This window comes from Anarrhichthys ocellatus, unplaced genomic scaffold, assembly GCF_004355925.1.
Source record: "Anarrhichthys ocellatus isolate YVR2014 unplaced genomic scaffold, GSC_Weel_1.0 scaffold33, whole genome shotgun sequence".
NCBI lineage: Eukaryota > Metazoa > Chordata > Actinopteri > Perciformes > Anarhichadidae > Anarrhichthys > Anarrhichthys ocellatus.
In genome coordinates this window covers 421,730-441,949 of record NW_022280063.1, presented here as the reverse complement: position 1 = coordinate 441,949, position 20,220 = coordinate 421,730, and the positions used below count along the sequence as shown (strand labels likewise).

The window sequence follows — 20,220 nt, the reverse complement described above, 5'->3', positions numbered from 1 at the left end:
AGTTGTACTCCCAGCTTCCATTGCTGCCCAAATGCCCTCGGTGTGTGGGAGTCCATTGCCCCCTGCTGGACATGAACGCAGGCATGCAAATAAACACACACACACACCAACACCTCTGCCAATTTCTGGGCCGAAATGTTTGCTGGGATTTGTCAATAATCACGGGGCCGTTTGCCGAAGGCGGAGCCAGTGGAGGAAAACTCTGTAAAAGCCGGATCCCTTACAGGAGAGACCGCTTGTTGCCTGGAAGCAGACTTTAAGTCACACCAGAGCGCAGCGTGAAGGAAGTGACTGCAATACTATCTCTGTGCTCTGATGGTATCCCTGTGACTCATGGGTCTGTTTCACTCGTGTGGTGAATGCATGCATGATGATGGAGAGGTCGCGGGAAAATAAATGAATATAAACAATAAGCCCCTTGCAATACAACTCCACCCTTTTAACAGGCGCCGTTTCCATTCCAGTTGTCATCCGTGTCAATCTGGATGGCACGGTGGCTCAGTGGTTAGCAGCACATCCTGGGTTCAAACTGGAAGACGTTCAGAACAGAACACCGCCGACACGCGTCAAGGAAAAGATGCTTTCCTTTGTGTCAGCCGGACTTTTGTGCGACCGTTATTCAGAGTGAACGTACGCCCGCTCCTTGGAAATAAGCCTCGATGTATATTCCAACCTTGACTATCCATTTTATATCAGGAGAGGATATATTAGAGGAAAATGCTATTTTCTTTTCACGAATCCACACATTCCTCACAAAGATCACTCCTGACATGACTACCGTCTGTTTGACAGCGTGACCACAAGACATTTAAGACCGATATCGCCCATCTGCAGCTGCTGTTTAGTGTGTTGATTTCACCATTTCCCTTATTGTGCGACTGATGCTTGAACTTAGTTTGTATTTTTGTCATGACACCTTGCACAAAAACCAAGTGGCCGATAGCTGCCTACATCTGCTGTGTTGAGTCACTACGGTGCTGTAAACTGGGACGTTAATGGTGACAGTTTAGGGGAATGGCACGACTCCATGAATTTCGCAGGTTGCACCCATGTGAGGGACATAGGGGGAAAAAGGAAAAAAAAAAGAAAAAAAAAAGAGTTTGTTGACAAGGTGAGCGGTGGTAGCAGACAGGACGGTGTTCAGGATCAGACTTTATTTAGGCTGTCCCTGAACAAACAGGCGAGAATAACATAACGGTGCCATTAAACAATCAGGGTGCACAACTGCACGCGCAGGTTTTGGCCTAGTTCTTAAACGGGACTTATTAATTGACTTGCTTCTCGACGCCAAGCGATCGGACAGAAACCACGGAAGCTTTGTGGCATCGTAGCGTGAGCACGCACAAAGGCGTTCATGCTCAACGCGCTGTTTGTAGCATCATGCTACGAAACGCCAGAGGGCGTACAAACAAAATGTATACTATGCAGCAGAAAATAAGCCATAAACCAACCTCCACAATGCTGAGAAGGAATAGTATTCAACTGTAAACTCCCATCTCACATTCCTAATATATTCTGTATTGCCTCTATACAAGCCCTGTAAAGAAAGAAGTCAAGTAGTACATGTATTATAAGGAATTAAAGGTTTAATATCCTATAAACAATTTGATATGGCTGCAAAATATTTACTTGTATAGATTCTATTTGTTAAACCCAGCATTTGAATTAGAATTGTCCTTTGTGAAATCCTCAGACATGTTGGTAGTGCTTTTATCAGTGAATATTTGTGAAATCGGCACAAGAACGCGCACAAAAAGGCCCAACAGCAATACGCGCACGCTTTACAGGATCATTATTTACTCCTCAATGAGGCAGACCATTAAATTAGCACAATAAAACTTTGAAAATGCCCCACCCCCCTCCAAAAACCCCTGACGCTCCTGGACCAATCACCAGATTGGCAGAGAACGTTTCTTGTTACTTAAGACAGACTAAACGGACAGAACAAACTCCAGTTATGTGTCGAATGCACTTAGAAAATGAAGCGACTCCTCTTCTACTGAAGAGCTGTAGCCTACATTACACCCACAGCAAACATTTTAACCATATCATCCACCTAATGAAACGGTAGAGCCGGATTCTAGGCCCACAGACAAGCACAAGGCGGATGTAGCAATCTGCTGGTTAACAAGGAAACTGAGAGAAGTAGATTAGACTATCAGTGGTGGCCCACGCTGCTGGAGGGCAGACGGGCCGAAAAACATAAAGTCTCAAGAGACGTTATCTTTGACAGCAAGTTTGCTCTCGCGCTCTTATTTTGTTGAAAAGTCTCTTATTATGCTGCATTTAAAAAAAAAAAAAAAGGCAGACTGAGACACACGCTGGTCGACACAGCTCCGTCTTTATCCACAACTATCCGTCATCGGAGCATCTCTGAAGTCTGAGCAGCAGCTCGGACGAGGCAGGGAGGAATACAGACGCGGCTAATGCGAGGCAGATCAAAGGCCACTTCGTCCAGATGTTTCAGACGGAGAGGAGGGGGAGCAGAGAGGGACCGGCAGGAACGATGCTACCCGGAATAATCTCAGAGCCGGGTGTGAGAATTAACACCGGTCGAGCAGAAAAAGGCAGCGGAGTGTGTCTGCGATGAAGGGCTGGGCAAGAGTTCAGTGTTTTGGTTTTCTCTTCTTGCCAGTAGAAACAGCGATATCACATGTCGTCTTCCACCAAATCAGGTGTGAAAGTATGTTATCTAAAAAGCGAGACTTTTGACGTTGCACCTGCACCTCCGTGGTTCTGCACAGTCGACACCAAGTGCTACTTTGGCACGAAAATAGATGAGTGGACACATTAATAGATACAGTGGCCTACAAAAGATTTCCAAATGCCTGCGATACATTTTCAGTGATTGCCGTGTGTCTCTAACTCGTAACTACAAATAAAAGGTTCACTTTGCATTTGAACTTCTGTTTCTCTGCAGCCTCAATGTTCAACCAGAGAGTTTCTCAATCTGTAGTTCCGGAGTCATTGTGTGACACGAGGACGGGGTCACAGGAGATCTTTAAAATTCGTATAATCATACTTATTTGGCTTTGTTTTTTTTAAATACTATTAATTATAATCCACTTGCAGCTGGCGGGAAAACAAAAAAGGAAAAGTACATCACGCTCCAAATCACGCGGCAACTAAACTGCCACCTAATTGTCGGGGTCGTGAGAATTTTGGAGACCTAAAAGTGGTAGAAGCGGTAGAGAAACACTTGGGCTTCTAGTCTGCCGTTAACGTCAACGAAGCGAAAGATTCAAATGTCGCCTGAAATGAGTAAACCCGTGAACGTGATTGCCTCGGCTTCACTATACCGCAAACAGTTAGGGTGACAGGGTGAGAGACGAAAGTGTGGTGTGATTACTTCGCTGTATAGGAAGCAGCATGTTTTACTCTGAAGAAAACAACCACATTACTTGGTTGGCGGTGGTTGATTCAGCAGAAAGAGTAGTCAAAGGGTGGTTTGTTTTTTCCTGTAATCACTGTGGACAGTAGAAACAGTCCTGGGCTGCAGAGCTGGAAGCCTCGCTTGCTCGGATTACAGCGCGGCGTTAAAACGGGGAAACCGGACTCCGTACTCCTGAGCCCTAACACCGCTGAATCAAAACACCTTGAATAGATCACTGCTACATGCCCTCATCAAATCAGAGTTCAGTTCAAAACAATGCCAATATTATTCCTCATAATAGATGCTGTAAGACTAGACATCACAGGGCAACACTCCCCCAGATTTAAATTGTTAAAACACGGTAAAACAAACGGTTTTGTCTCCCGCATATTTTCCCGACCGTGTGTTCAAATCTCGTCAAGGCAATGTGAGCTACCAGAATAGAGTCGGCGTGTTTCCTGGATGTCGGTGCCTCCTTGGGCCCGATTTCCTCCCGATGGGGACGCAGCGGAGAGGGCAAACAAAGGTGGAGCCGGGGTGTCCGTCACCTGACTTGGCTTCTGTGCTGCAGTTTGGAAAAAGAAGTCAGAGACTCCAGCAACACCAGAGGCCTCATTGCCAAACAACTTTCATTCACTACTCGGAAGTGAAAAAAAACAATCAGGACTCTGGTTGCTCCACGTGGGTTGAGAGCTCAGTGCCCCAAATCATATGAAACGACTAATGGAGGAGGGAAAGGCGTGGAGATGTGAAACAGTACCAACTGAGAATCATCCAAATTAGTGTAGCCGCCGGTAACTCCAACCCAATCCGTGGAAACGGAGTGCAGATGTAGAACATAAATGTATGTCGAATTATGGAAATGTGAAAAGGTTCTCTGGAGTCACGGGAATAGATCTGGGGGAAACAAGTCAGTCCCTGAACATCACAGACTATTAAAGACAGTGTGGGTTCTATGTTGTAAAACCATTTACATTTTTCCTCAATTCTTCCAACTTGAAAGCATGTTTATGGCCAGTGGAAGTTCTGGCCATGGCATTTTTGCCATGGTCACTATTATATCCAACACCTGCCCCTTTAAACGGACAATTTTCTCTCTCTCTCGCACCCAAACGCCTTATTTAAGTCTATATCTTTTGCTTCAATCTTGCTAATGAAGCGCAAAAAAGAAAAGAAAAAGAGAGCTGCCAGAGATAAACCATGCCCTTAGTGTGTCTGAACCCTTCCTCCCTCCGAAGCTGGAAGTGAAACCGGCTCCGTTGGTGGGACTGGTGTCCGAGTGGCGCTTCAACAGGTTGAAAACGAGCTGGGAATAATATTTTCTGGCAAGCGCCCCTCACTTATTACCGGGTGACATTCAGATATCAAGTAGACGGCAGCGGGAGCTGGCACGGAACCCCGGTGCTGCTTTCTACACTGTGACCGTCCGACTCATTCAGACGGGGAGACGTGGTCCACAGACAGACCGTCCCGTATCAGAAAAGGCATGTCTGCAGCAAGGGAGTATCCTTCAGTCCTTCCTGCCAACTCATTTTAATCCCTCAGGTTAAAAAAAAAAAAAAACACTTGAGTTGTCAACTTGAAGTTGAAATTCCAGATTCCAAAAAACAGCCAAAATACGATCTCATTAAATGTTACGCGACGCTGCTTTCAAGAGATCTCAGCATCTATTATTATTTTGGTTGGCAGTACAAAGTCTTAGACGTTTGCACACACAGCTTTAAAAAATAAAAAAGCCCGGTTCCAGATGGTCGTTCGGCGGGCCGATCAAGATTAACACATGATATTAGCAAACATCCACCCGGCTTAAGTGTCCTTGAGCAACACAGTGAACTTAAGCGCATATCTACCTCAGAACTGGCTATGACCTCAGAACTGGCTATGACCTCTGACACACCCCCCCCACACACACACACACCACCCCCCACACACACACACACACACACACACACACACACACACACACACAGTGATCAAACTATTAGCCTGCTTATGCATAGAAAAACTGGAGGGAAAAAGAAACACCTCATTTCTCTACTCTGTCAGCAAAAAAAGCAGCATGGGGGAGGCGACGACAGTCTATTTATCCGCCTTAGTTGAGGCAAGACCAGTCTAGCCGCCTGCTGCCTCTGACATCCACCGCACTGCCTCAGACAAACTCTACAGAGAAGCTCCGGTGGCCGGCTGGTGATATCCAGCTGGTCGGTCGACTCGGCTGTCAGATAAACGACGCATTAGGCGGCCGAACTGTGTCTAGCTTTTAAGTATTATGGAGGTTCAACAAAGCAGTTGACTTCCTGCAAATTTTGACACACTCAAAACTAAGCCTGTCAGACAAAGACGGATATCTGAATATTAGTGTTTTACTGAGCCGTTGAAGGTAAGTTCACACATTGAATCAGATCACAGAAACTAAACACCTTTGCACTGCAGCTACTTCCGCTCGGAGAACAGACCTAAACAACAGTCTAGTCAGCCATCCGGACAGCCAAGCAAACCATTACATAATCCTCTGCTTTAGAGAAAAAACACTTTGTTAAGTATTCCGTCCTTTACACTAAATATGTGTATGTGTGGGGCCATTATGGCCCTCAGAAAGACCTCCACCAACTTCAGCAGCACCACATGCCCTCCATGTGCCCGAGTTGCTCAGCCCCCCTGCAGCCATCGCTGATGTCTACTTTTGTGGAGCAACAAGTCTCATCAGACGAGTCCAGTTGGCAATCAAACGAGCTGCTACGCTCCCAACAGCTCGCACCAACTTAGTAAAAAAAAATAAAAAATACACGGATTATTGGCCACTACTTGTACATCAACCAGCGACCTGCAGTTGCCTGTAACACATCCATGAGAGGTTGCTACAGGGGTGTAATTCCCTGCAGGCAGGTGCTAGTGATGGAAACAATCGTTGCATGAGGTAGAGGGGAGGAGAAAAAAAAAAAAAAAAAAAAAAAAAGGGAGTATGGAGACGGTAGCGACCGTCAAAAAAAACAACCCACAAACGCCAGCTGTTGAGGAGAGCTGCATTTCCACCCGACTCCCATCACTGGCAGCTGACTGTGTTAAAACTTTAAGGGAGCCTGAATGTTACACAGGTTAAAGAGCCTGGAGCTGCTCGGCCCATAGTAGCTGTATCGTACCCAGGCACCACAGCGTTTTCAGAAAGAAATAACCGCCATTAGTGTATGGTGTAGGGTCATCACGGACAGATGCTCTTCAAAACTCTGTTCCAGACATAACAAATTACAGAAGAAAACATTTGGCCATACACTTGTATTTTTCATAAAAGATGGCTCAGATTGTTAGCCATCGAGGTAATCCACCATGTCATGACAAATACACACACACTATTATGGCCCATGCTTTAATTGCACGTCATAATATCGCGCTCGTGCTGCTTCCTAGTAGAGGCTCGAGATCCTGCTGGCTGCTGCATCTCGTTTTGTAAACACTCCCCACATGCTACCTGGGAGGAGAGCTGCGTGGTCGTGCTACTTACCGAAGGTAGTACTGTTTTAAAGCAAATGCAGCGTTGGAGCAACTCCTCGGAAAGTTGAACTCGTCCCCGAGTTCGATCCATTGGTTTTTGTCAGAGACCTGGAAGGAGACGGGGGAAACGAGTCCGTTAGGGAGATAACAAGCACTTCCAGCGGCAACAACAACACAAAAAAGAGCGGTTTCACTATAACCATCTGGTCGGCTACAGGTTCCCCCCAATGAGGCCAATCATTAATCAATAACTTCCTCCAACTGCTGAAAATATATTTAAAAATAGTGCCTTAAATTACCCACCAGTGGCTCGCATTTGGTAGAATATCGTTAAATTAGCTGCTAATATACCCGTTATCCTAACATATTTACATTTGTCACATCAGTAAGTACAACTGACTCCCTTTAGGATAGTATCGTTACTGTTGAGGCTAGTTAGCACCGTAGCTAACAAGCTACCTTGACTTTTTCAAAAAATTTTGCGTTAAAACCGACCGAGGCTAAACTCAAACCAACCGCCTCCGCCTAAACACGAACGCTTCGGCGTGCGGAGAGCCGTTCGGTTGTCGGAGCAGGTTTTTGCACCGTTTACCGTGTTCACTACACGGGCCTGTGAGGCCTACATTTTGAGATCAGCCATGAAGCCGAAAGAAAGATGGCTATGGCGAGAAAGCGCTATCAAGCTTCCCCCCGGGTGGAAACTACCGGTAAAAAACCCCGGGCGAGGCGCCGCGTGCTACGCGGTGTTTCCCGGGGCTGGGCTCCGTGCTGATAATCGATGTTAAACGTGCCCGCTAATTTCGAGTCCGCTCCGACTACACTCTGACTGCCGAGCGGTCGGGACTCCCGATTCAAAGCACACAACAACACAAGCCACCACATTGCATAGAGATACATGGAGAACTAGCACAAGGCCAACGCAGACCCACTATCGTTTGTGTGGAGGGTTTACACTTGTCCCGGGCTTCTCGCGACCGAGTTGTAGAGTCGTCCACCGGGGAGTCCACGCAGTGTGGAGAGAAATCCACTTTTAGTTCCCACTCACCTTAGCAAATCCACCTAAAGCGACGACTCTGACATAGAGAGCATTCAGGTCCAGCTCTTTCCCACCCACGATAGGAATCTTCCTGAACGGCGATCTGAGGGGATAACACAAGAAATAAAGGCATACGTGTTTAAATAACAGTTTGGGTTAACTCACGGCCGAATGCAATTAAGATTTAAAGTTGCATTTCTTGGGAATAAAGACGCCCCAATCTCACCCTCTGCTTTGGTGAAATTGCCGCAGCTCGTCCAGGAAAGCCTGTCCTTTCCTTCGTTGATCTAGTAGATTTTTCCCCGTCGAATTTGCCATTGTTTTTGCATGCAAAAACGGTTAAACCCCACTTCAGACGCTTCTTAAGACACCAAGGATCCCATACTCCGCCGGCGCTCAGTCATTCGCGAAGCTGAGTGTTTAAAAAGTTAAAGAAATAGCTGATAGCAAGAAGAGCGGCAGCTCGCTAATAAAGACTGATGCACACAGAAAGCGAGCCCGAATTCAACCCCGGACTAAGTTCCGACGAACAGTCACAAATACGACCGATTCACCGGCAGACTGCAAACGCCATGGCCGAATGTGTAGAATTAATGCTTTTGGTCGCGGTTGTATTCGTTTGGAGTGGTTTGACAGTGTTACGGACGCAGCTCCGAGGCTATCGCACACTGTAGAGCGGCAGAGGGATGCAGTTCTCAGACAAAAAGATGTGGAGGCCGAGGAGCTCGGACTGCCATGCGTGCAGCGCCCTCTGTGGCCACAGGCGGCACTGCACCCTCCAGAGCGGAGAGCGGGTGCTGGAACAATAGAGACTGTTTTCTTTTTTAGGGACCGTCTGACAACTCGTTTCTCTGTTTGGAAAACGGGTCAGGAGGTACTTGGAAATGTCCCGTGGGGGGAGGGGATAACACTAATTAACATAGCTCCCTTGTTATCCCAACCAGGCGTGTAATAGAGGGCGACCCTACTTTCTTTTTTTTTTTTATATCTGTAAAAGTATTTCCAGAGTATTTCCAATAGGAAACAAACAATTTCATACTCCACAGCAATATTTAAAGATACCATGCAGCCACTTAAAACCAGCACTGCAGTAGTCTGTAGTATTGTCTATTGACATTTTATTTTATTTTCAATCCACTATTCTACACAAAAATAAGGCATGATATATAAGGGAAAAAAATACTTCCACAATAAATAAATCCTTCATATATTTAAGGAGGGTGAAGTACTTGATCATGAGTAATGATTGTTTACTTGTTTTTTTAAGGATCATCTAAAGGCAAATTTACCACTACACTAAATTTTTTTTGACATTCATGCATTTCCATTTTCGGAAAATGATATATTCTTGCATAGGCGTTCATGTGCATTATGACTCTCGTACTCACTCCAAAAATATTTATTGAGGGACTTAAATAATCAGATATCTCTGTCTCGTGCCATTTTAAACAGTAATTCAGTGCAACCTGGGTTTGAACACTTAATTGAAAACGTTACGTCAATTGCAATTACCCTTTGAGCTTGATTTTGGATGTTTCTACATCAAGTGCCACTTGTGTTGCAATCTTGTTGATTTTGGAAATCCTGGGCAATAAATAGGCTACATTATGATGTCAATTATAAATGTATACTTCCACTACACATTGTGATCACTATCTGTCCACGCATCTATTTATAGTTATTTGTTGTCGACATCATTGGTGGTTTACACATGGTAACTAACGTGTTTGGTGTTTATTTTTATCTTTCTTTCTGTAAACTTGTTAACACTGCGGTAAGCAGCCGCTATCCCCTGGCTGACCACCTCAACACGTCTTTTATCTCACAGGGTGGTTGAAAATTACTCCTGATCCCTTCTCCCTGTAACTGCCAAGCGGATATCTCCTTGATGGGGTTACATTCAACCATTACACGTACCCCTTTGCTCAATGAAAAACCTGTCACAAAATGGCGGAGACGTACGTTAGCAGACCCCATTTTGAGGAATTGACACTAGACAGCGGAAAAGTGCGTGTCCTTGCGTGTGGTTTTCAAAATACTGCTCCGTTTTTTTGCAAACAAACTGCGGCAAACGCGAGTTCACCTCGCGCCTGTTTGGACTCCCCCACCCGTCGAACCGAACTATGGGCTAACGAGTCGGTGGTGCGCTAGCCTGTTAGCTTAGCACACGTTAGCTAATTTAGCAACATTACGACGAACCTGTTGTGAGCAGTTTGTTTTAATCCACTTATCCACTAGCACAGCACGTTAACAAACAGCGTTTCTACTGATTTTGTGTCGGTACTAGTCAATATTATTAGCGCTCTATTGACGGAAGTTTTGGCGCTACAGATTACAGGCCCTTATTAACACTGCTAATTGCTAAGTAGGTTACCTCCGGATGCGTGCAGTTCACATAGAAGCTCCCACAGTAAACATAATGTTGAAGTTGTCGTCATTTAGCTATATGTAGCATCAAACGCTGAACACTACAAGATACTTCCTGCCAATTAATTTAACGTTGGGTTGCCGTTAAAATCGTTTAAGGCACGCTGGTGTTGTAGCTAGCTAATAAGGTGGTTAGCCACCGTATGTGCGTAACGTGGACCTATATTCCCTTTGCATTTCCAGTTATTAGATTGGTTTTAAACAGTCCACACTGTTTAATAATGATGTGATTCTCTGCTACTTCTGTCGGTGTAACCTTTGTATTGTATGTGACGTTGCAGTGTACAGTTTGGACGATGGCGTGCTTTATGTGAAAGCCGTCTTTGTATAGGCTGCTTCACGGATATTAATTTTGCCATACGGAGACATTAATCGTTTCTGTTCTATTCACCTCTCCTATCTTATTACTTGCCACTCTTGACTACGTACACATTCGCTATAACACCGCTACACTAATAAGTAGGACTTCGGTTGGTTGAATAGAATACAGTAATAGTTTAAGCAACAATGGGAAACACTGATAATATCGTGAATGCTTTGCTGTAAAATGGCCTACCTCATACATAAAGGCATTTCCTATAGCAGCCATAAGGTGCAGTTGGGGATTATTAAATTATTTCAATGCAGCTTTTCAGTTTTGCATCAAATGTGTGCTTGTGAATGTCTTGAGTTGACAGATTTATATACATTTTAAGTATTCAATGTTGTAATGATATACAGCAAGTAGTGAAAATGCATGAAAGATCTGCAGTGATACATTTTCTGTATGATGATTTACATCTCTATTGTCTTGCATTATTTACCTTTTGGGCCCTAGAGATTACATAACAAAACATTACATTTAATTCCAGCTTGTGAATTTAAAGTTGTTGACATATTTTAAAGGATTTTCTGGCTAGATTGAATGTAATATCTAATGGGGTGATGTTGCATTGTACAGCAAAACCCCTTTGCTCCATGCACAGAGACACAATGAAGATGCTGTATATGAGGCATGATATTGCGGGGGCAAAAACATGGAAATGTTGCGAGCAATAAAATTCCCATATGAGATCTCAAGTGTCAGATTAATGCTTTAATGCACGGCAGTCTGACCTTTTCATGTAGAAATACTCAGACAGTTTCACAGAAGGCCTTGAAATCAATAATCATAGTATGTAGGCAATGAACAGATGTATTAACTGACTTCCAGCAAATTATCATCCTGTCCATCTATAAAGAATCAGATATGTTTTCACAGGCATTAGTCAATGCACTTATCCTTAAAAGATCATATATGTTACATTAATATGACAGTCATACACATATATTACGAACTAATGCCATAAAGGTACACATTAACCGGAAATGTACGCCTTAAAATATGCAAACAAAAAGCAGCTTGAACTTCGGTTCCATCCCTGACACCACCCAGTTAAACCGCTTCTTTTTTTATTTTGAAGTGATGAATGCTGTGCGGTGACTGTGAGTGTGCACTTGAAAGCTGCACGGTCAGTTATGCCATCACGCGCACGTCCTCATCGGATGTGACAGCCCGGCCCCTGGTGGCATATGGCGCAAACGGGGCCAGTAAGCCCAAGCTGCCTCCACGCACCCGGACAAAAAGATCCCAGTGGGACGCTAAGTGCGTGAAACGTCCTTACACCTCCCTGCTCCCTTGCGGCCTCCTCCACGCCCGATGGTCGGTGTCTCTCTGAAGTGATGCCCCCCCCCCCAACCACCACCACCACCACCACCACCGTCCAGTCATTTGGTGGGAAATGGCTCCATCTTCTGGCGGGCGCGGGAAACACGTCCTGAGTGATGGTACGGGTCCGCCTCCCCGCGTTAGGAACACATTGTACTTGGAGGGATCAGTTGAGAGATTTTTTCTTTTTGCTTTTTTCAAACTGGATACAGTAACAGATGCATGCTGGGAGATGAGGGGAGGGAGCAGTGGGTGGTCCTAATACAGCAGTACAGTACACTTGGTGATGTCATTTAAAAAGTTTTTTTTGAGTGCTGGAACTTTTTTTAAAATTTATATTATTTGCTTAAAAGATTTTAATGGATTAAATATTGATAAATAAATTAAATGAATACAATTTTGCCACGCATTAAATATATGTATTTAATGTTTACTTTTATGGACAATAGACCATTAACCACAAAAGCAAAAGCATTTATTACCGAAACTAATACGCAATGCCCGTCTTCTATGAAAATACACGAAACTCGGTATAAATACAAAACAGCACAAAACACAAACAAGGATGCAACAAAATTATGACTCAATGACAAGTGCAAGTTTATTCATGACAAACAGCAAAATCCCTCTTCATAAAAAATTGCACTCGGAGCTGAATGATCGATATTTGACAGCCAACAATTATATGAAATGCCCAAATTTACAAATAATAATGTACAACATTGTCCCTTTCAGTTATGCTGTTTTTTTAAAAATAGTTTGCTGTTGTTACTAGGTTGCAAGGAGACACAAATGCCACCCATAAATGCCACAGAATAACGAATCATTGTAATCTTCATCCCAAATTAACAAATTAGAGTAAAATAATCTACATGATCCCATTTTGAACTGTGCTGTCAAGCGTACAGATGTGTGCTTTTTTAAAATGTAAATAAAAGATCCGAACACATTTTATCCTTCGTATTGGTTTAGATTATATCCATCTTGTTTTAGCTCAAATTGAACTAAACGGTAATAAATTAACATTACATGGTATTTTTAGAACCATTAAGAACTTGTGCTCTGTTTCTGTACAGAACAACTATTTCCCCAATGTGGATCCTATCTTGTCCTGTTGCAGAATCAGAGATAATGCTTCATGCCTGGTGAGTTGAGCTCGTTTCCCTGAGCTCGTCTCAAACAGCAGTTTCTCAGTAAGAGATAAGAGACGCATACCAGTGCTGTTAAAGAGAGGAGAGCCTTAAATCAAACTGTCCCTCATGAGCAGTTCTCAGTGACTTTATAAAAGAAGTCAGTTCAGTTACTACCACTGGACTTCTGTCTTTCAATAAATAGATAAATCATCGAACAAGGATCAAGGAGTATTTTTTAAAAAGCATATTTTTTTGTTAATTAGTTGCGATTGCAAAAAGAATGAATGAGTCGATTCAGAAATATAAGATTGCTGTTTTAATTGTTTGTAGGTTATGTGTATGACTATAACACAATTCATAATTCTGCTGGTTGCTTGAAATATTCATTTTCACCACTTTTTCAATAAAGTGGACCTGCCTTTTAAGTAGTGGCCATCGTTGATTTAATTACTCCTGAAATAAGTATTTACAGTTGATGTGCCAAGAGGTCTTCTGGGTGTGTTTTTCATCACTAGGTGGCAGTTGTGTTTAAAGGTTGGGAGCTAGATGAGCACAAGGATGTTGCTCATGAAATATGGCTTTTACTGGCATTACTTGTAATGTAATTACTGACTTTTTTATTTACCATACTGGGGTGTGACACTATTTCCTTCTTTTATTTTTTTACATGTAGAGATCCAGCCCAAATCATAAACTCACATGCTTTTCAAAACACTTACTGTATGGTATAACATGACAACTGCCATTGCTCAGAGATTTGGCCATATGTGAAAATTCGATGTATACACCTCCAGCAGACCTTTTTCGGGGTTTGTGCCACAGGAAATGGTACAATTCATGCACCAAAGGATTTTAACGAAATTGTAAACTTTGGTAAGTTGATGTCACTTTCAGCTCAAGTGGTTTTACTTCCACCTTTAATGGTACCATGGTTCTGTAATGTATTCAAGCTGACTCCAGACACACTGTATGTTGTTGATATAACACAGTCTCAGTGTCTATCAGTGGACCTTTCTGGTTTACAGGCCAGAGTGGATTCTGTGTTTCAGGATGACGGGTCACAGTAGGAAAAGCACAGGTGCATAAAATAGAATTGACGATGGCTGAATTCCAAATGGCTGTTCCAGTTTCAGGGTCCAGGTTTAGGTTGCGTGCTGGCTCTCACTGTCACACTGTTGTGACCGTCACAGCCCCAGCTCTAAAACTGTGGCAAAAACGGGAATAATTAACAAACAAAGTGATTTATTAACCAAAAAGTAAGTCAAAATATGTCAAACAGGTTGGAAACCAACATATGAATAGGCTACAACATGTGTTCATTCGTGTTATTAGTAACACCTGCTTTAAATAAGTCAAAATGTCTGCTGTGAAAAAACACCATATGAAAGATATGTAGTTTGTAATGCTGCGTTCAGAGTTGGTTGTGTGACTATTGAAAAAAAGATGCACTGACAATATCTCACTCATATCGTGTGTTAACTTACATTGAACGACAGACTTTGGCTGACATGAGCCGCTTGATTATTTGCATAGATGAGTAAAGAGAGAGTTTTATTTCATTCAAATTGTGACTGAATCCATGCACTTAAATGATGTAGAAAGGACTCCAATAACCTTCATATGTGGTTCATTTTAATGATTTGCCAGCAGCATTTCTTTTCAATCAAGAATCCAACCAAAGTCCCTTGTTAAAAAGGCACCATTTATCTTCCACTTATTAGCAGCTTATCAGGTCAGTGAGGTTGAACAGAAGAAAACCTGCAGTTCAGTGAGCTCAGGCACACAAGGGGAATGTTTAATCTGCACACAAACACTGCAGTGTCAACAAAGTTTGAGTTTAGATTCTTCACAATGAAAGTTTCTGTTAATCGTTAATCGTCATCTATATCCAGTTTCAGGAAGTTTAAAAGGGGTCAGCTGGCAGGGAGGCAGCTGGAAGACTGGCTGTTTCCTGAAGTATTTATGACAAAAAAAAAGGTTGAAGCGGAGGCTGCCATGGTTTCACACCACAATGGCAAAGGGTGCTGCTGAAACTCAACACGAACCTGTCCTCCTTCCCCCCTCATGGGACGAGGCAGCCGTGGACAGCCCCTGGAGAGATAGCTGGCTGCAAAGGTTCTCATCCTCCTCATTGGTCAACATGAAGTAGGCCCGTGTGTTTGGAAACGACGGGTCAGTGATGTTTGTGTGGCGAAGCTGTGGACGTTAACATCATTACATTCCTATCAGGGGTCTCCAAGCAACAAGGGGCCTTTACGACAGTCGAGGTGATACTGGTTTAAATTCAATGGTTTCCCCCACTGCACAATGTGAACCAGCCGTCATGGTGTCCCCCGGTTACATACCCGAAAAACAGCCTTATGTCCATAAAAAGCCATGCCTCACCCTAATTTTATTTTATAGAAGTTTATCTTATTTTTTAATTTCCCACTTTATACATTGCTTTTACATATGTGTCTCATTCTTTCCCAACTGTCCATCTTCTTCTGAGCATGTCCATGATGGTAGTCCCCATGAACTTATGTTGCACTTGGACAACTTGGACAACAATCCTGTCAAAAGACAGTGGGCTGATACCTAAATTAACCCTTGTGCTCTAAAGCCAGGAATAATATCTTATTTTTCATCAAATATTTTGTTTCTTTTGGGATGTAGCAACTTTTTCCTTTGACACAAACTGAACTTACACATTTGTAGAAGGTGACAAAATACAGAAGATGAGTACAAAGCATTGTTATTGCGCCAAATAAGGTCACTCTTAATGTGTATGTTGCATGCGCTAGAAATGACCAATCGGTTCAAAATCATGCTCATAAGCAGTTTCTTATAAATAGTCATACAGTTTCAAACTGAGAAAACAAGTACGTTGTTTTTGTATGGGAGTGCGTTTTTACTGCACACAAACCAAACAAGTGAAGAGCATACAGCGATAGTAGAAAGTGGTTGGATTCCTAAAACAGATGAGGGAGGAGCTGAGGAGTAAATGACTGCATAAAAACAATGTGAAAAATCTATCTCACTCGTAATTCATACAGCAATCTTATTCTAAGATGCTTTCATAGCTTTATTTAGGCACTTATATTTCATTTACGTGAGTGGGTTTTCATCATTCAGTAAAATGACACTCAGGTGAGCTCGTGGCCCCGCCCCCGGCGGACCGGGCGCTCTGATTGGCTGATTCGAACAGCGCTGCCCATAACACACAGCAGCGGAGAGCACGAGTAAATCCCGACAACTGGAGTACCAACTCAAGACTTCCACAAGGAGAAAGAAAAAGGCTTTAAATGAACACAAACTGCTCAGACGTTCTGCTTGAAAACTCCACACCCTTCAGTGTTGCTGGTAAGTCTCAAACTTTTGCTTCATTTCCGTGGAAATAGAGGGTTAAGTTTGTCCGAAAAGTTTTCGCCCTGTGAGGAGAGAGAAAAAAAGCTTTTCCTCCCGTTTCTCCCCAAAAACCCATGAGGGAGCCTCGTGGAAGCTGCTGGCAAAATGCTGAAAAGACCGTTATTTTGTGTACAAGTGAAGTCCAGTGTGTTTTTACACTAATACGTCCCATTCAAATATACATACTTGTCTTGGCAAGCTGCCAGGAACTCAGAGTTAATTAACGCAGTATTTGAAGTATAATGGACGTCAAGCTTCATGTATGTCTTTTTATTTTTGTTGCTTTTTTGACTGAAACGTCGAACACGCGGCTAGCTAGCCAGTATCTTCAGTGACTGTCACGTCACTTTCACCTAAAGGCGGTGGTTCTGTTTGTGGCTCAAATGTTTTAAATAAACGATGCACGGTCCTCTTTCGCGCGAGCCACAATTGCATTTCAAACAAGGCTGCAGTTTAAAGTCACAACCGAACTGTACCGATTCCACTGTTACGTAATGACACTTAATTGACATTGACGGGTCTGAGCGTGCTTCTGGTGAGTGTGAAACAACAGACCTGCACGCGGTTGCCTTTGATTGGCAGGTGGGAATAAACAGGTAAGAGGATCAGTAGTTTACAGGTGCAGATGTGTGAAATGGTCTCTGAGGTGTTGCATGGTAATAATGTGTGGCTGCAGTGGCTGATCGTGGGATTAAGTGAGTGTTGTTTGTGGTGATTGCATTAGGAAGAGACGGAGGGTGAAATAGATTCCCCTTTAAGCTGCTGTTTATGGAATGAAAGCAGACACACACTGCTTTACCATGCAGGGGTTTTCCCTATTGTGCCAGGACAATACAGAGGGATACATTAACATGTGACAATCCTTGTTTCCTGTCTAAGGAAAGAGGAGGAAGTAAATGCTCTGCAGGTGCTTCCTGCAAAACACACCAGGGAACTGCCATTCACACTGACCATGCACCGTTTGTCCTCGCCAACAGCAATATATCGGTGAACCACCTTGTGGTTTAGCTTGATGATCCTTTCGCGGCATTCGTTCTATACATATGTAGAATAATACTATATATGTAGAATAATACTCTATATGTAGAATAATACTATATATATCTATCTATCTATCGCTGAGTAAGTAGGAGATGCGGTGTTGTTGGGGGGGTCTTGGACCAGACGGCTAAATGAATATTTCCACATCCAGGGACATGTTCACTTGTTCATTGGATGTTGCCTTTTACACCATTACACAGAACGTGACAACAACATTGTCCCACACTTGTGTAACTAGTCAGCACACCGTCCAATAATTTCCACTATTGATCGCAAACAGCAGTCGGCTCTGCTGGCTTTCACCTGCTCAGCTGTTGAAGTTGACTGTGCTCCACGCCTTAGCAGCTAATTTAGTTATTGTTGCTATTTGCCGAAGAAGATCCTGCTGTCAGTCTGCACTCCAACCACGGAAAGTCATGAGTCAAAATTAACTTTTTTTTTTTCTTGGTGAACACTCTCCAGAGAAACACTGACTCCCCGGCGTTAGTTTTGGTCATTTTTCTTGTCTGTTTAGTTTCGGCTGGTGATTTTTATCTGTGAGCTTTAAATTGATATTTTTACCTTGAACAATGGAAACAATCACCGTTTGTAAGAGGAAGGCTGTCCCCAAGTGGCCAAAAAATGAATGGAAGTTGACGGTCAAATGTTTCAAGCAGTCATACAATGTACAGTATCTAAACTACCCTCGTGCAGCTTTAATTTCATATTCTGTAGGACGATATGATGAAAGCAGTACAATAATACAGGTCATGCGTTCGTTCATTCAAACTTAACCAGCTTGACTGCGTTTTGTTTGATTGTGGGCAGGAAGTTTTCACTAAAAGTATCCGATAAAGCAGCTATGTTTGAGTCCATGTAACGCTTGTTCATCGTGATGACGTCGTCCTTCAGACTGAACAACGATCTGTGGGCAGATCACTGGAAATACAGCACGGCCCTCTGTTTCAGACCAAGCTATCACTGCTCAGCTCTCAGTGAATGAGTAGCAGCCCCACTTCCAACTTCATCTTCATAACCACCATCTGCTTGATCTTTTGGCATCAGGCCCCGCGGTTTGGGCCTGCCAGGGCTCCCGAAGGAAGTTGAGGCCAAGACACACACACACACACACACACACACACCCCAGATGAGACAAAGAAGGCTTAATGAGTTAAAAATGCACATGGACACATATGGGCTGCGATGCTGCGTGTGTGGACACAATGGAGATAATAATGAAATCTTGGATTACCCCTCATTTATTTAGGGTACAGTTTACAGGAAGGGAACGGTGGGGGCTGGTGTGTGTTTTGTTATTATGTCTGCATGCATGCAGCGTGTGGATACTGTAAATAGTTGCAGAGTAAAGCATATAAATAGACATAGAAACATTTCTACGATGTAAGATAACAGATTAATCAGCGTATTATTTGAATGCAACAAGTCCTAATGTGGATACAGTCATATTTTTACATTTTCGAACTAAAATCCTTATCTGGAGGCTGGAGAAAATGTCTTATTTGGTTGATTTACGTCAGATTTCCTGACATTAAAATCAGTCTGTCATATTATGTTTTTCCATTTTAATGTCACTTCCAAAGACGTGCTTTAACCTCTCTTAATATGGGGTTGTGATTTAGAGACCAAATGCTTTATCGTTTTTGCTGATTATTTGGTGCTGATGGGACATTTTACAAACTATCGTTATTGGGCTCTGATCGTGGTCGATGACAGCGCAGCCGCAGAAAGTGTGAGTGTGTATCTGCTCACTGCTGATCAAAGGGTGCACATGTTTCTCCCACCATGTCTTAGCACTTGTGAGGCTTATTAAGGTGAAAGGTAACCTTTTTTTAACCCCCCCCACTAACTTGGATTATTATGTGACAAACAAACGTGGCTCATTAGGCTGAGCCTGACGACGCTCTCGCGTCTCCTTGGCCTGACCTCCTATGAGGAAGGGGACGGGGCTGTTTAGGCTACACAGGCTTATCTAAACTGACCCTGGTGAAGCTTGTTACACGGCAACAAGGGTTGTTTTGTTTGGACGTTACATATCTCAGTTTGTGGTTAACAAGTCCTCGATGATTGACAGAACTCGCAAAGACTTTTAGTTTAACAGAATCTAAAATATCCCACGTGAGGTGTTATCAGTAAAGGAAGGGTTCACGTGATTAACTAATGTTGACCAAAAAGGAGTAGCCCAGAAACACTGGTAGGTTTAAAGTAGCAGACGTCCATTATGCTGGCCTGGAGTGACGTTTGCAATCAAAATGTCCCTGAGACCGTTTGTTCCCTCCTGCTATGCCTCTCTGTCAACAGTTTCACGTCCCGGTGCTCTGAAATGAACACGTGATGTGAGGTTCATTATGGGATGACCGGCGGTTGAAAAACTTTTGAAAATACCAGCAGAGGAAAGGGCAACGGTCAGGTTGGCGCGCTAGTGAGCTCAGGTATTTCAAACTGCTGGCCTGCTTGATACCTGCGCTGCGACTGAAGTGTGTGTGTGTGTGTGTGTGTGTGTGTGTGTGTGTGTGTGTGTGTGTGTGTGTGTGTGTGTGTGTGTGTGTGTGTGTGTGTGTGTGTGTGTGTGTGTGTGTGTGTGTGTGTGTGTGTGTGTGTGTGTGTGTGTGTGTGTGTGTGTGTGAGTGTCTGTGTGTGTGTGTGTGTG

At 43.4% G+C, this 20,220-nt stretch overlaps 1 protein-coding gene across 2 annotated transcripts in view; it reads right to left on the bottom strand.

The window, feature by feature from the left end:
* The window catches only part of arid2 (AT-rich interactive domain 2), a 28,474-nt gene extending 19,781 nt beyond the window's left edge, over positions 1 to 8,693 (bottom strand). Inside the window, exons 1-3 of one of the 2 annotated variants that reach the window (XM_031865694.1) lie at positions 8,125 to 8,693; positions 7,908 to 8,001; positions 6,873 to 6,970 (exon numbers count right to left, since the gene is read on the bottom strand). In XM_031865694.1, coding sequence (XP_031721554.1) covers positions 6,873 to 6,970; positions 7,908 to 8,001; positions 8,125 to 8,216 — 284 coding nt within the window. In that variant the 5' untranslated portion in view covers positions 8,217 to 8,693. The remainder of the gene's footprint in view (positions 1 to 6,872; positions 6,971 to 7,907; positions 8,002 to 8,124) is intronic. The other variant, XM_031865695.1, reaches the window with a different exon arrangement.
* Positions 8,694 to 20,220: the final 11,527 nt, after the last annotated feature.